General features: G+C 39.0%; 1 protein-coding gene across 23 annotated transcripts in view; it reads right to left on the bottom strand.

The window, feature by feature from the left end:
- The window catches only part of DLG2 (discs large MAGUK scaffold protein 2), a 998,396-nt gene that overhangs the window by 437,648 nt on the left and 543,162 nt on the right, over positions 1-17,586 (bottom strand). The window contains exon 1 of one of the 23 annotated variants that reach the window (XM_042024081.1): positions 16,911-17,174. The exons of the other annotated variants lie outside the window; for them this stretch is intronic. Coding sequence (XP_041880015.1) covers positions 16,911-17,159 — 249 coding nt within the window. The 5' untranslated portion in view covers positions 17,160-17,174. Of the gene's footprint in view, positions 1-16,910; positions 17,175-17,586 lie in introns of those variants that run through there. 23 annotated transcript variants of the gene reach the window in all.

Here is a 17,586-nt window from a genome sequence, read left to right on the forward strand (position 1 = left end):
TAAGGCTGACCAAATCCTGAATTATCAAGCATGAATAAATCAAACATCCAAAATTAGTATGAAAGTGAGTTTAGGTTTTCAGTTTGGGGTTTTTTGTTTGTTTGTTCGTTGGTCTTTTCTTATTTCCCCGTGCTCTAATTTGCCCTAGAGTTTGTTATCTGAACAATTATGTTTTCCCTCTCCCCTCCTGGTTCCCAGCTGCACTTTCCTTATCCTGTCTTTCGCAGAACCCATCAAGACAGATGGATTCATATAACCACTAATGCCCAGTTTCAAAGCTACTCAGACTAAAAATGTGGCTGTGTTAACACAGAGCTGTTCCCAAACTAATACAGTCTGTTTCTCAGTCAGGCTTATTATACTGGGGTATAGAACAGAAAGACTCTGTGCTTTCAGTTCCAATAAACATACACATCCAAGGATGAAGTGACTTGTTATGGCAAAAGGCTGACTTCATCTTGAAACTAACTGTGCTTAATCCCTGGGAAAATAATACCCATGCACTCTGGTTAGCAGTAGGCGCAGTAAGAACTTTCAGCATGTGCATGAAAAAATAGCTCTTTGAAGACTTAATTATTATCTCTAGCAAGTATATGGAGAGCCTTTGTGAATTCTGGATTGTAACTTGGCCAAATTTGTTTGCATTTTCAAAAGCACCACCATTAATGAAAGTAATCTGGCTCTTCTAGAAGTGCTGGAATGTCAGGAATACAGAAATATCAGTCCATAAATGACTAAATTATTATGGATAAAAAATGGTCGGATCAGTTAGCCTGAGGCAGACACAGAACATGGAAAATTTTAGTTTAACATTTAAAATTTTTCAAAGTTGCACACTGAGAAACATTTGTACAGACAGAATCAAGCCATTCTAATAGTGATAGATGTTCTGCCCCCCTTTGCTGGTTTTGGCTGGGCTAGAGTTAATTTTCTTCATAGTAGCTGGTACAGGGCTGTGTTTTGGATTTGTGCTGGAAACAGTGTTGATAACACAGGGATGGGTTTGTTATTGCTGAGCAGGGCTCACACAGAGCCAAGGCCTTTACTGCTCCTCACTGACCCCACCAATGAGGCAATCGGGGGTGCACAAGGAGTTGGGAGGGGGCACAGCCAGGACAGCTGACCCCAACTGACCACAGGGATGTTCCAGACCACAGGGTTTCATGCTCAGCAGATAAAGTCAGGGGAGAAGAAGGAAGTGGGCGACATTTGGAGTGATGATGCTTTTCTTCCCAAGTTCCCATTATGTGTGATGGAGCCCTGCTGTCCTGGCTGATGACTGAACACCTTCCTGCCCATGGGAAGCAGTGCATAAATTCCTTGTTTTGTTTTGCTTGCACAAGAAGTGTTTGATTTATCTGCTAAACCATCATTGTTTCAACCCACAAGTTTTCTGACTTTGACTCTTCCAGTTCTCTCCCTGATCCCACTGAGGGGAGGGAGTGAGTGGCTGGGTGAGGCTGAGCTGCTGACTGGGGTTAAACCATGACAATATCACACTCAGCTATGATAGCTATGATGTAATAATTATAATTACTTTCTCCAGTTAAGTAACTTTGGTTTTTACAAAGTCTATAATTTATCTCAACCAGAGTCTTTCCTTGATATACACTTAAACATTTCCTAGATAAAACTTTTTTTTGTTATAGCATGAGTAATACAAAAAGAAATGTTGACTATTTTCTACATCCACTTGATTCAGATTTGCAGATAGTGCTGCATGAGGTACAGGTTCCTTTGTCCTCCTTGCAGCTGCTCCAACTGGTTCTGCTCTCTTCCACCTTCACCTTTCCCTTCTTCACTCTCCACATCTGTTTGTTTCAGCCTCTAGTACTCAATCTTCTGATCATACTTCCATTCCCCTGGCTAAGACATTGTGACACCTTTTATTGGGTTTTTAGTATTATAAGTATTTTTGTCATGAGAGAAAGGCACTTCCAAGCCTCCTCCTTCTTCTTGCTCTCATTTAGATATTTCAGGTACCGAGAAATACATTTTCAGACCTTCACCAAGAGATTCTTTAACGAAAATTAAGTTAGCAGTTCTGCTACAAAATGCTTCAGCATCCACCTGAGAGCTGATATTAAAAAGAAGGTATGCTAGCCAAGACACTTTCAAGTACAGTTTGAATGGTGTTGTAAAGGAGAAACCAGCCACCAATACATCTATGAGTGCATCTAGCAAAATCAAGCTAATTAATTTTTGTGCTTCATTAAAGAAACCAGGATTCACAATTTAAAGGACTTTGGATTTTACTTCTCATCCTTGTCCTGTGACAGTCCAAAGTATCTTAATGACAGTGTTGACCAAATTAGCACAGACTTTCATTTATTATATTCTTGTTGAAATTAAAAGTAACGAGATTAAATACATAATAGTGAAAACAGCAGATAACATGGATTAAATGTAAAACTCATTACTCCTTTTACAGCCTTTAAAATATGACTTTTTTTGAAGGATACCTTCAAACAAAGGATGGTTACCATTAAGTACACATTATCAAATACCCTTAGAATCGCAGAATCCTATAATGGTTTGGGATGGAGGGGACTAACTACATAATCTAGTTCCAACCCCTCTACCATGGGCAGGGAACCTTCCACTGGACCAGGCTGATCAGAGGCCTGTTCAACCTGGCCTTGAACACTACCAGGAATCCACATGTTCTCTAGGCAAACTTTCTAGTGCCTCACCACCCTGATAATGAAGGATTTCCTCCTAATACGTAATCCAAGTCTACCCTCTTTCTGTTTAAAGCCATTACCCCTTGTCTTATCAGAACAGGCCCTGCCAAAAACTTTGTTCCTCTCTTTCTTATAGGCTCCTTTTTGGTACTGGAAGATGCTGTAAAGTCTCCCTGGAGCCTTTTCTTTTCCAGTATGAACAACTTCAACTGTCTTAGGCTATCCTCACAGGAGAGAGGATCCAGCCATTTGAGAATCCTCACAGCCTTCTCCAGCCTTGCTCCAACACGTCCACATCCTTCTTATGTGGGGGTCCCACACCTGGATACAGCACTCCTGGTGAGGGTCTCACGAGAGTGTAGCAGAGATGCAGAGTCCTCTCCCTCGCCCTGCTGCCCATGCTGCTCTGAATGCAGCCCAGGACATGACTGGATTTCTGGGCTGTGCGTGCACCCTGCTGGGTCATGTTAAGCTGCTCACCCACCAGCACACCCAAATACTTCTCCTCAGGACTGCTCCCAGTCCCAGTTCTCCTCCCAGCATGTATTGATAGTTGGAATTCCCCCAATACATGGGCAACACCTTTCACCTGGCCTTGTTGAACTTCATGAAGTTCATACAGGTTCATCTCTCCAGTCTGTCCAGCTTCCTTTGCATGGCATCCCTTCCCTCCAGTGTGTTGACCACACCACTCAACCTGGTGTTGTTAACAGCTTTGCTGAGGGTGCCCTCAGTCCCATTGTCCGTGTCACCCACAAAGATGTTACACAGCATTGATCCCAATGCCAGCCCCTGAGGAGCACCACTCATCACTGCTCTCCATTTGGACATAGAGCTGTTGACCCCAGCTGCCATAGTTTAGGAATAGTACTCCCTAATTTAGTGCCCCTGCTGAGAATCTTCAAACCATGTGCTGCTTGCTTGCTCCCCGTCTCCCCTTCTGCCTGCGGCAGGATGGAGAAGAGAACTGGAAGCACAAAAAGGTAAAGATCACAGGTTGAGAAAAGAACAATTTGCTGGAAATAGCAACAGGAAAAGAAAATTAACAGTAACATGACGGGGTGGAAGAAAGAGGCGAGTGGTTCACATGAAAACAGCAATACCCGACTGCTCCGTTGCCAGGCACAGAGGTGAGACTGAGCAGCATGCAGTTCCCCAGCTCTTCCTTTTGTTCCTTTCTAAAAGTAGCGGTTGTATTTCCCCTTTTCCAAGCAGTGGGGACTTCACTAGGCTGCCAAGACTTCTCAAACATGATGAAGAGTGGCTTAGCAGCTTCATCCACCATTTCCTTCAGAATCTGTGGATGCATCTCATCAGGTCCCACGGACTTTGCCTTCTGCAACTTACATCACTTGGGTGGTGTTGCTAGAGCACTTGAAGTGATGTCTGAGGCAAAAAAGTCATTGAGTACCTCTGTCTTCTCCATATCCTGGGTGTCCCAGTCTCCTATTTCCTTCTGGAGAGAGCCCACATTTTCCCTAGTCTTCCTTTTATCTCCAGTGTACCTGTAGAAGCTTTTCTTGTGCCCTTGGCATCCCTGGCCAGATTGAATTCTGGCAATTCTTTAGCTTTCCTAACCTCATCCCTGGCTGCTTGGACAGCCTCTCTGTATTCCTCCCAGGCTACCTGTTCCTGCTGCTACCCTCTGTAGGATTCTTTTTTGGTTTCAGTTTGCCCCAGAACTCCTTGTTCATCCATTCAGACCCCCAGGCATTTGTGCCTGACTTCATGTTTGTTGGGATGCATCACTCCTGAACTTGGAGGAAGTGATCCTTGAGTATCAACCAGCTCTCTTGGGCCCCTCCTCTCTCCAGGGCTTTATCCCAGGGTATGTTACCAAGCAGGACCCTGAGGAGACCAAAGCCTGCTCTCCTGAAGTCCAGGGTAGTGAGCTTGCTGTGTGTCCTCCTCATTCAAGGTTCTTGAACTCCTCTGTTTCCTGGTCACTGCAGCCCAGGCTGACCTTGAGCTTCATATTCCCCAGCTTTCCACAGCGGTTCAGAACAGCACCTGTCCTCATTGGTTCATCTTCCACTTGGAGAAGGAAGTTGCCATTAATGCATTCCAGAAATTTCCTGGAATGGTGGTAACGCCCTGCTGTTGCTCCTCCAACAGATATCAGTGTTTGAAGCCCCCCATGAGGACCAGGGCCTGTGAATCTGAGACTGATCCACTGTCTGTAGAGACTCATCTGCTTTGTATTCCTGTTTGGGTGGCCTGTAGCAGACCCCCACTATGATGTCACCTGTCCCTGCCCTCCCTTTAATCCTGACCCATAAGCTCATGGTCTCCTCCTCACTCATCCCCAGGTGGAGCTCCGTGAGCTCCAGCTGGTCAGGGACATTGAGCAGAAGGGTAACCATGTAACTCATTCTAAGATAAACAGATGAGCCCATGCTATCTTAACTGGTAGACTTGACTGATGATAATTTTCCCCCCTACTGAATACTCTTAATGACAACATCAGATTTCAATTTATTGTGCTGTTAGTACCAAACGAAAACAATAAATAAGGGCATATGGGTTTCCAAACAAAGAGCCATTTCATTTAGTCAGTCTGTACTGGAGAAGTCTCTGCAGTAGTAGATGTTAAGAGCTGAACTTCAATTAATATAGAACAAGAGATGAAAGTCTGTGTTGTGCCTCAGAGATTTCCTACATAGCTCAGGCATCGTTAAAAGGAGTTATTGCTGAAATCTGAAGCACAATAATTGCCTGCCACTGCCTCGCTCTGTCATTCTGCCCTGAGTGCCTTTGTGCATCCAGGCTAAACCCCACTTCCAAGGGCAAACTGCAGAAGGGCACAGGGAAGGTGGCATGACGTCGTTCTTGTATGGAGCCAAGCACTCTGCAGGAGCTACTTTGGGCTGTTTCCCAATTCTTTGAGACACAGTTAATGAGGCCAAGACGTAGCTTCAGTCAAATTCACTCTCTCTCATAGCAGAGCCCTTCTACAGCAAAATCCTCACAAGGTGCAGTAATATCGTATGGACAGTGACCCTGCATGCAGCACCTGAAGCCCACAGGGATGCCGAGCGTCTGATAACATACTCCAATACACCAGTCCCTCCAGCTTCCAGCAAGATTCCTTATGCCAGTAATAGCAAGCATTCCCAACTCTATCTCCAGTAGCAGGAGAGAGAGGAGAGGAAAGAAACAGCTCAATGGAATGCTGTCCCCCCCTACAAGTGATATGGAGCTTTGGACAGGTAGAATCAAGCAATTATAAAAGTAGTAGGCTTTATCAGATCTGTGGGTGGTTTTTTACCAGTTCCATGTTGGGCTTTTTTTTTCATTTTTTTTAGAATTCTGAGAGTTACTTGTCGACAGAGTCAAGAGCTACAAAATCAAATTGGAAAATTTCATCAACTGCACTTGTAGAACATAAATTAGGTTTCTCCGTGATATCAAGTAAGCTTTTTACACAAAAGAAATTTAAGAACACTTTGAAGACTAGACTTTTCAAATTAAGTGGTTTTTTTCTTACTGTTAAATAGTTAACACCTGATGCAAATGTAATTTTTAAATTCTTTTGATCCCAGTCAATGAATTACAGCACATTATTAGCATTTCAATTTACACTAAGTGCATTTACATTTAAATTAACCTTATTTAAATACAACTTTCATTATTTTTAATGCTAATATAGCAATTCTTAAATTCCTTTTGAACTTTTTCTGACCAAATACATTTAAAAAGCCAGCCTTGAAGTAGTACTCAAAATAATGGATACAACAAATCTGAATAAATTTTGCAAAAGTACTGATCAAATAGAATGATTAATTAGAAGCTGTTTCAAATCATTGAAAGTATAAACCCTGACACTTTCCTATATGGTTTTAGTAAATAACAGTATCTTTGCTATAAATTTCTTTTAGAAGTGACTTTAATGAGTCCCCTGGTTTTTTACCTCTCTCTTCTGAAAAGTCCTTTAGTGTTACTCCTAAGTGTCAACAAAATATGTGAATATTTAAGATTCATACTAGTCTATCAGCCTCCTGAAAGAGTTTTAATGAATACACAGTATTTTTTCCATAACATTGAAAATACAACAATTTCATTTATCTAATTTTATATATAACTACCTGCATATGCCAGCTTGTGTCCCCTTTGTTAATGTTCAGTGATTGTACAGCCAATCAGCCAGGACCAAAACAGATACATTATTAAAATAAATTTGCAAGTGATTGCATACTTGAAAAGGTCACTGTACAGACTAAAGAGCACTACAAAAATCACACACTCTAAAAGGAAAAAAGGATTAAAAGTTAAGCAAGATCAACTTGCAGTTTTCAATATAGTAACTTGGCCTTGAATTATGATTTCCTGTTACACTGCTAAACCTGCTATAGGAAGAGAAATATTTTCAAAAACATTTAAGAAATTTAGAGACCCCTATCACATTCTTAAATGTTTTCTCAGTAATAAACTGGGTAATTACTAATTTGTTTCCTACATTTTCTCACTTGGCTTCAACAAGTTTTCTAAAATTTAGGATATTCGTTACTTGTTCCTTCACAGCCTGCAAGATTTGATCCAAGAATGAAGGGTTTTGGAAGTTAACTGCTGAGAGCATGTGGTTGAAAAGAAAGGAAAGTGTGCAAAAAGAGCTAAATATAAATTGCATTTACATAGCATCTTCAGAAAAAAGGGTACATAGTAATTTAATATACATTAAATAAAGCACTGTAAGTTGGGGCAAGGAAGGGTGAAATCAATTCCCAGTTATTAACAACAGAGAGAAAAATATTGCTAAATAAATTAGAAAAGATAATAAGGACAGTAAGTGACCTAAAGATAAACTCAATAAAATAAATGGGATATGTAAAACGGCAGAGTAGTGATGCCTTTTTGAAGATATTTTTTCAATATCAATCTCACAAAAGTTTGTTTTTCTTTTCTGGGCTCAACTATGGCCAATTGGACAAAACTGGAGAATCAAATTTGTAAGAAAAAAAATCTGAATTAAAATCACACAGCTGTCATCCTGTCAGCAACTACAGGAATGTAAACATTGGAACAAGATGGCCAGAGAGGCTGTGTAGTCTCCGTCCTTGGAGATTTCCAAGACCAGGCTGGACAAAGTCCACAACAACTGCCTATGAAATCAAAATTGACTCATCTTTGAGCAGGGATGTGGACTGGAGTCCTTCTGAGGGGGGCTCTAAAATCTAAATGACTGCATATATATGCTGTGAAGCTTAAATACCAATATATGAGCCTGAAACCTTTATACATTCATGTCTATATTTTTATAGATTGCTGCTTTTTGTTTTGTTGTGTTTTTTTGTCTTCCTCCAATATTTGTACTAACAGAGATATTTGTCCTTTTGCTATCTTTCCAGTTTCTGAGGGCTGATCTGGACTACAAACTCCTGAACTGCATCTCAAGTACTTTACAATTCTTCATCAATATTTTTTCATACAATATTTTGCATTTTGTACTTTTGAGCTTTTTGTAAAAGCAAGTTCGCCTTTCTGTTGCCCAGTGGTTGTGTGACTCCCTTTTAAAATTTCATAGCTAAATTGTGACCACTGGAACAGAACAATTTTTTCAAATATTAAGTATCACACTGAAGCATGTGTTGCAATCTCTTTGTTTCAATTCAATGCAGAGTTTAAAGAGAAATTGCATTTGTTCATAGAGGCCAAATCATGCTGCTGTTTTTTCAAGATTAATATCTAAAGGATCACAACCATCTTGTTTAGCAGTAATGAAGTGATATCTGATTTGAAGCACATACAAAAGAAATTTAACCGGATGAGTCACACAAAGGTGTCAAATCATCAGATGGAGTCAAGGAATTTCAGTGAAAAATTCTGGCTGAAACCAAGATAGATTCAAATATGCTCTGACTTGGCCAGTGCTTGCACAATAGTTTGAATGACTGGAAACATGCTTTTTCTTCACATAGGAGACAGAGTTCTAAAAAGTATTTGTGTAGACAGAGAGAAAACATTTCTTTATCCTCCTATTGTACACTTCTGATCCAAAATAACAGGATTGTTGTCAGAAGCATGAATGTATATAGATCTTCAGTTCTCATTCAACATTTTGTGTGTATATATCTATATCTATATATTTCCATTATATTTGTATAATTCTATTATTTCAAGCAATAAGACTATAAACTTGCTGCATGGAGTCTTGGAACTATGACATCTCTGTAACCTGCCACAGTTCCATCATAAACCTGCCAAGCAAATGCTTGCACATGTCTTGCTTCCTCCAATCCATCTACCATCCTGTTTTGCTTTTTGAACTGTTACTTCTGTCTGTGCTCTCTGCAGTACTCCTACTGCAGATGGTATCACAGCAAAGGGAGCCCTCTCCTCTCCCCCTTTCTTCTGGAAACAGCGGGTTCTCTGCAGAAAGTGGTGTGGTGTGTTCTTTAGCACATGAATTGATCTGTCAGTTAAGCCTTGCTCACACAAATGCCCCATTACTTTCCATATTTGCTGCTGCTAGGGCTCCACTGCTCCAGAGACTTACTGGCTATAATTCCATGTTTCTGTTGAAAAACATTTGACTTCTCTGTGAAAGATTCTACTTCAAAGCTTTGCATAGGTAAACTGCTAACATATGCCACAAAATTAATCACAAGGAGGATAAAAATATTCTTAAAGACATGACCTAGGGCTTCAAAATAATAATTTGTTGGTTTGTTTTTGTTGTTGAGGTTTTTTTTTGGTTTTTTTTTGTTTTTTTTGGTTTTTTTTTTTGTTTTGTTTTTTTGTTTTTTTGTTTTTTTTGTTTTTTTTGGGAGAGGGTGCTACTATGTTGCCTTTCATCATAATCCAGGTAAAACCTGATTGTTGTTTTATTGTTGGAATAAAAAGTTAAATATTTGATAGTCTATATTGGAGCTAGCCAAGTAAAACAATGGGCCCTGTTAAGTTGTGACCTTCTGGTTATACACTACTAGAAGATTCTATTGAAAAGACACAGTAGCCAGTGTTAATTGTTTTAATTACAAAATGGAAGTAGAATACAAAAGTGGGAGCTGACTTCACCATTGCAAAGAGCATTACATTTAGATGAGTGATGAACAATTAGAGCAAATTGCTTCAAGGATGACATAATCTGGTGGGAAGATGGGGTGAAGAGAGAAAAGAAATCCCCCAATTTCTATGCTTCATCTCAAAACATTTTCAGTGGCCTACAATGTTATTTCTCTCTAGAAAGAGTCCCATTTCCCACTTCTTCTCTCAGCCAGGGCTCGTGTGCAAGTTGAAAAGAAAGGGCATGAAAAATATTTCGGCCAACACTTGTCATGTCAAACCAAGTGCAGTGACTACAGAAGCCACGAGATGGCACATGGTTTGTGCCCTGATGGTATAAACATTATAATGGTTATACTCATTATATAAACAGTACAAACAAACTCTCGTGGTTAGGAATCAGAAGGATGAGTTACTACAGCTTTATTAGTTTCATTGTCTTTTTAACAACAAACATTTCCGCTTCTTGAGTGCAAAATCTAAGACTTTAACTGTTGTAACTGTTGAAGTTTCAGGAAAAAAATATAATTCAAGAGCATTAATCCCACCCTCAGAAAGTATACACATACTATGGCAGTGAAATATACTACTTTTACCTAAAAACACACTGCAGTGTGCTCACAGACCTATTTTGGTTAACATAATCTGACTACAGCAAACAAAACAGATTTGTAAAACTATCTCAATGAGCAAAACACTAACACAACATGCAAATTCCAGTGAATATAGCCTATAACTTGCTTCCAATCCCTGAAATTCTTTTATAAAATGCATTTACAAGGCAATATTTAGGAATCCTACACATCTGCATCATTCCTACAGCACTATTTATGTCCACCAAAATTAATGGTTTGTGAGCCCATTTCCTTCTCCATGGAAACTACCTGAAATATGGCAAATGATAAAAACAACTCCAAGGAAGCTCTACAAGAGCAAAGACAGTCATGTTCATTCCCATTACTTCATCCTCACATCCTGCTCATATTTATTGAATAATTGTATTCCAAAAAAGTTTTCAGGGTTTGCTCTAGAGTTTTATTCTGTGTTGGAAGGAAAGAGGCATCTCTTATCCAGCAGGGGTGGGGTAGTGAGAAGCAAGACAGTGACTGCTTTCTACTTTAGTACATCTCTGTGATTGTTTTTGCTCTCCTTAGTAGGAACTCCTCCTTCAGTTTACACTTTCTGGCATCATACAACAGTTTGGCGTCATATTTGTTCCAGTTTCAGACACTGAAAACTGTGTGCTGAAGAAGACATATGTGAGAAACTTTGAAGTAAATACCAGCTCTGCTTCTACCATAGCTCACACAAGACCAGAACGTCCAGCAAGACATTCTTTGGGATTAATAGACATTGACTATTAAGTTCCAAATGTCTCTTCTGAGTATTTTACAGGCTAATTTTACTTTTAATGTGAACAGTATAATTATGAAAAGCATCTCTAAACTCCTTTCAAGTGAGCTAGCAAAGCAATACTCCAGCTTTCTTAATAAAACCTCTTTGAGCTGCAGTGTTTCTAGGTTTCAAATATTAAAGCTACATTTTATGTGGTGCTTATCTACCACAGTGACGGGATCCTAAAAGATGGTTTCCAGTTCAATTCACAGTAGTCCCATCTACTGGTTATTGATATTCCGAAGCTTGTGCAAAATTATATTGTGTTTTCTTTCCAGTCCGGGAATATTTCCCTGTTTTGGATTTTATTAAACCTAATAATCTTATAAGCTAAATTTGTCTTTCACAAGTCAGGCTGCAGTCATATACTAGAGAAGAGATTCATGAGATCAAACACACTGTTCTCCACCTCTATCCCTTTTGATCTCTTCAGTGGAACTCTTGCACCCTAAAAGGACAGGGTTTTCAAGAATCAATTCTTAAAGTCCACCAGCAACTTGTATGTGATCAAGTGGTAGGGGAACATATGTATTTAGAAAATCGCTCGGTGCACACTTTTCTCAATTACACAATGTCTCACTTCATTCTTAGTGGTGTTAACATAGGTCCATTGTAACACTGACGTATTCATTTAGTACAGAAGTAGCCCAGAAATATCTATATGAATAATTGTCTCAATTTAGTAGATTAAGACTGGTTATTAAGGGACTTGCAGACTGCAGAAGACAACTGCTTTATATGTGTGAAACAACAGAAACCTTTTATTGTCTCTTGTTCTTTTCCTTTGAAACGCACTACTTTGGCACTTCAAAAAACAACACTGGAAGGCAAGACAAAGACAATGATAGCAGAGGAAGACTCAGGAAGAAGGGGAAGGAAGACTATATTTCTTTGCTCAAGGGTTTGTTTTGGCCATGAAAGATTTATGCAGTTAACAATTAGAGATAGTTGTTTTCCTTCCCTATCTTAGAGTAAAATTGCATGAAGGAATTGAATACATTTTTTATTCTATTCAATTCCATTGTAAGGGACACTAGTGTTCAACAAACTGCAATAGCTAGAAGAAAATACCTACTACATTTTTCTGCATTCAAGCATAACCCCATGTAGCAGCATCAAAACAGCAAAGACTTTTGTACACAACTGGTGGCACAGCAAGCTGCCTGCAACCTACATGCAAAGGAAAATATTTAATTCCCCCTCTCTCTTAAAATTACATCATGCAAAATATTTACAGCAGACAGTTAAGTGGACACAAAACGTGTGACACTCTCCATGGGGAATAATGATCCCTCAGGCCAGCTAAAGACTAGAAAAGTGAACACAAAATATGACACGTACAGAGCACATGTGAACTTGAACTCCAAATTGCTACTACCATGATAGCACCTGTGAATGAAGAAACTGGTTCATCAGTAAAAGGGTTCAGCAGAGACATAATTTAGTTAATGAAGGACTTGCAAGGGTTCTCCAACTTCAAAGATATTCAAACATCAGATACTGAACATGCATGGCAATAAAGGCATATAGAAAAAGGTGAGAAGGGCTTTAAACCCATTCTGAAGCACAATTAATATTATCAGTCTTATTTGACTGCCAATATGAGACCAATTTATCTTGCTCAGAGGCAAAAAAAAAAAAAAAAAAAAAAAGAATGGGAAGACGACACCTAAAAGGCTTCAAGGCCATGCTGGACAGGGCTTTGAGCAATCTGGTCTAGGGGAAGGTGTCCCTGCCCATGGCAGGGAGGTTGGAACTAGATGATCTTTAAGGTCCCTTCCAGCCCAACCCATTCTATGGTTTTATGATACTAAGGCTGTTTCCAGGCTGAACTAAGGTTAGTGAGATATTACAGAAACCATTTGTGTTGTTTCATGAGTCCCAGGTGCTAATTCAAGGCCACAAGGCATGACAAGCAGAGGAAAGTGGCCCTTCCAATTGTAGACTGAACTTCACTGCGCATTTACCATCTGATTCATTGCTCTTTAACCAAGGTTCCCAAAGCAATACATCAAATCACCTACCACAATATGATCTTCCCCAAACAAGTCTGAAGTAGAAATCTTTAGAAAGGGCTGGTATTGACTGTATGCATTCCTTCTCTAAGGCATGATGAGCCTGTTTATGTCTCCCTGTTTCTTTTATCACCTGACATTTTCTCCATTTTTCCTCCTTATGTTTTGCTTCTCTCAGGCTCTTCAAAACCTACTGCAAACTGAAAAATAAAAGTTTTAATAAAAAAATTACTTAAACTGGAATAAACTTAATTTTCCATTCTCAGGTATTATAACTTACTATGTAATCCATAGTTTTCTAAAAACCTCTTGTGGTTTAACCCCAGTAGGTAGCTAAGCAGCACACAGCTGCTCACTGCCTCCCAGTGGGACGAAGGAGAGAATGGGAAGAGTAGAAGTGACAAAATTCATGGGTCAAGATAAAGACAGTTAAATAGGTAAAGTCTCACACAAGCAAAGCAAAAGCAAAACAAGGAATTGATTCCCACTTCTCATGGCAGACAGGTGTTTGGTCATCCCCAAGACAGCAGGGCTGCCTCATGTGTAGTGGTGACAAATGCCATAATTCCAAATGTCCCCCCTTCCTTCTTCCCCCAAATTTTATTGCTTAGCACAACAGCTTATGGGATGGAATGAGTTAGCTGGGATCTGGCTGTCCTGGCTCTGTCCCCTCATAACTTCTTGCGCATCTACAGCCTATTCTATGGCAGGGCACTTTGAGGAGCAGGAAAACCTCAATTCTGTGTGAGAAATGCACAGCAACAACAAAAATATCCCAATGTTGTAAACACTCTTTTCATTACAAGTCCAAAACACAGCACCAGCTACTATGAAGAAAATTAACTCTGCCCCAACCAAAACCAGTAGAAAATCAAGAAACCTCAACAACCTGTCAGAGATATTACCTCCCAACCAAGTATAATACCAGCAACACTGACTAGACCAAGTGGTCATCTACACAGTATCCCATGTCCCAAAGTAGCCAGAAGAGCACAAAGGAAAATTCCCAGCCAGTTTCAATTGCTGGGTGTGCTCCTACTGTAGGAGTTTATATCCTACTCTCCTGTATGAGCAGAAAGGAGAGTAGAGGAAGGTCACTACTGCAATTCCCTAATTTGCACTAACACAGACTTTGGGAATGGAGCCTTCCTCAAGCCTGAGCAGTCTGGGAATGCCCAGAATAGAACAGAACAAAATAATGTTCAGCTGGAAGGGACCTACAGGGATCTAGTCCAACTGATCTAGACCACTTCAGGGCTGACCAAAAGTTAAAGCAAATTATACTGGATTGTTGCTGGATGCCAGGGTGAAGAGATCGGCACCTCCCTCTTCACTCCGGTGTGGTGCAGCCTCCCTGTTCCACCGCCTGGCCCCTTAAGCTTATCCACACAACACAGCTGCTCTAAGTGTGTGCCTCTGTCACTGCCCCTCTCTGCCAGAGACACTTCGATGGAGTATCTTAATAGTTCTAGCCTGGGCAGGACTCTGCTCTGGCTGTTGTATGTGAGGATGTTCTTGACTGATTTACCAAGGTCAGAGACATTTTGAATTATGCTGAAGATGTGGCCCCATGATGTCCATGCTGCTGTCAAGATATCCCATCTACTGCATCTCCTCGGCTTTTGTTTCAAGGGGGGAAAATACCCCACACTCGTATTTCCTCTAAACATTGTCCCATTAAAAGGGTAACTCCTGCCTAAAATTCTGTTCCTGTTCTCTTCATTTCTGGTCATATTGGTCTTCTTCTCTGCTCTGTGCTTTTCCTAATAATTTCTAGGATAGGAGCAGGGCTTTGAGGTTTGGAATTTTGTTTGTTTGTTTTGTGGTTTGTTTGGGTTTTTTTTTAGCTGTGGTAATCATATCTGGGAATAACCATAACTAAGATCTCTGTCTTGGGTATCCAGAGCCCATGTTATTAAAAGTGTTCATTCAGTCTCCACCAAGACATGCACAGATTTACAATCATTCATTCCAAATTTCATCAGCCATTTTATCTCACAGTCTTTTAAGATCCTTTTGCAATTAATCGCACAGAGTTTCTTTGCTAGATGTATCAGCACTTTATGATCACCTAATAAATATAATTCTTGACTATCAACTCCAAACTCAAATGAAGCAATATATGAACCAAATGTATTTTGCACCTCCCCCTCCCCAAGAATCCCTAAACTCAAAGTCAATACCAAGCCGCTACACAGATCTTGCAAATCCCTTCATACATACTGTAACATGAAAATAAATCATAAGCATCACCTTGTTTATATTGTAATGGCAAATCTATTTGTATTCAAATATCTGTAAAATTTTCCACGTTAAGCATGATAATATATTAAATCTCTCTATTTTAGATTTACAAAAAGTTGCTTCCTTTAGAAATTTTGCCTTCTACTACCACATACTAATGTTGGAAAGATTACGAATTTACATAAATTTACATATTTGTTTAATCAAAGTCATGTGTGCTATGGAGAATTTTAAAATAATTATGTTTCAGTTCTTGACAACACGACAAGTACATTTTAAAGTATATCCTACTTTTTTTTTTTTTTTTTTACTTTGGGATTTTACATTCCAAGAGAGGTGCAAGAAAATGAGTACAAAGCAGTCCATTCTGTAAGTGGTTATTATGAAAATGAACAGTACAAGAATTCTTTAAAATAATCCTCTCTTACAGCCTTCAGTGCATTTAAAAAGGAAACTTCTGAAAAGAATGGAATTGTGAATGATTGTTATGACCCATTTCCTATTATCGCTCAAGCACTGCTACCAGAACCATAATATAACCTAGTCCTCATTAAAAAATGATTTATGCTCTTTTGCACAGTTAAGTTTTGTCTTCTGAAGTTTAAAAGGATTTCTGCTCCAAAGGTTAACTTAGAAAAAGATGTCTATATATACATTAATTATAAACGCCCATCTACGAGTAACAGCATTGATAAGAATAAATTTGTTAAATCAGAGTAGTAACATAATAGCAGAAACTAAGTTTGCTACACAAATACCCTAAAAAGAGAAATAAATAGCATTATATCCAACATATTATATTAATCTCTAACACTTCCAGTCAGATGTATTCCAGAGATTATTATTGCAATTCTGCTTGCACTGAAGTCAGCAGAAGACTTTGACCTTAACCAAGTTCTTATCAAGTCATATGGAGATATCATTTTTATTGTATTTTTTTACCATTTCCAAGCCTGTATTTATTATTAACAGAGTTGAATTTGGGATTTCAAACCATGAAGTTGAAGCGTGGTGAAAACTTGCACAATCTTGCAGACATTACAGCAAATGTCAATATTCTTCTTTAAAAATTGCTGTGTTTATTGCAAAGAATTTATTTTCAATTTGCTTTTAATCAAATATGGAGAAAAAAATATAATGCAGAGGAAATAAGACTTCATTTGTAATCTTTGATGCATAATACTACGTAACAGTCATTATATTCACTACGGAATTCATATAGCCATATTGATACTCAAAATGAATTATCCCTTATTTCAGTACTCTCATCTGAGATGTTGCAAAGACTCCCTGATTTTCAGCAAAACCTACTAAATTATACATTCTGACACTTCGTAAAGCATCAGTGAGAACTGACTTAGCCTTTTAAAGCGTCATATTCTTGGCTGAGCATTAACAAAAATTCCGAAAACATATTCATAACAAGTTTCAAAAAAATTATTGCAAATTAGGAACGATATATGACAGGCATATCTAATGTTAATCTCTTAGACACAACCATATGCAATTGCCAATCATGTTTAATCATATTACTTACAGCAGCCAAGGTATTCTGCAACTGACACATTACCTGAAAACAGTTCAATCTAGTTTTGTGCTTCTTCAGTAGACGCTCTTCCAAAGTTTGTCTCCATTTAAAAATAGTAAGAAGAGATGGCCACTTCAGTTGGCTTGACTGCTGGGTTTTCCCTTTATGCCCATCCAAGGAACACCTTTTTTGGTAATGTGGGCACAAAACCTCATGAGATGCTGCTTTTACACTAGGTACACTTCCTCTGTGATTCATCAAGGCTGAGTTATTTACCACTAGATAGTTCATTTTTAACCCCAGTCTTCTGATAACTTTTTTCTCACTTTAAAATGAAAAACACCTATAATATATTTAATCCGTTTCCCTTACACATCTGTATTCAAAGCCTCATGAAAGCATTTTGTTTTCTGCTTACAGCAGTATTCTGTACCATAAATCATTAATTTTGCTGTATTTTATGGTACTTAATGCTATTAATTGTGCAACCTCGGACTGAGTTTACGTCATGCATATGACACAAAACTCGTTATCATTTTTATATGCCGTCAGAGCCTCAGAGAGGATTCTAATCCATTATTAACACTATTATATGAGGCTATGTGGTAGCTGCTCTCTCTCACTTGCCTGTCCTGAACTGTTCCTCTTCTATTGCACTGATGTTACTGCTATTTTAGAGTTGCCAAAAGCATATTCACAGCATCAGCGCACTCATGCA

This window comes from Corvus kubaryi, unplaced genomic scaffold, assembly GCF_017639235.1.
Source record: "Corvus kubaryi isolate FWS band 111438036 unplaced genomic scaffold, C.kubaryi_AGA036_p1.0 37260, whole genome shotgun sequence".
Taxonomy (NCBI): Eukaryota; Metazoa; Chordata; class Aves; order Passeriformes; family Corvidae; genus Corvus; species Corvus kubaryi.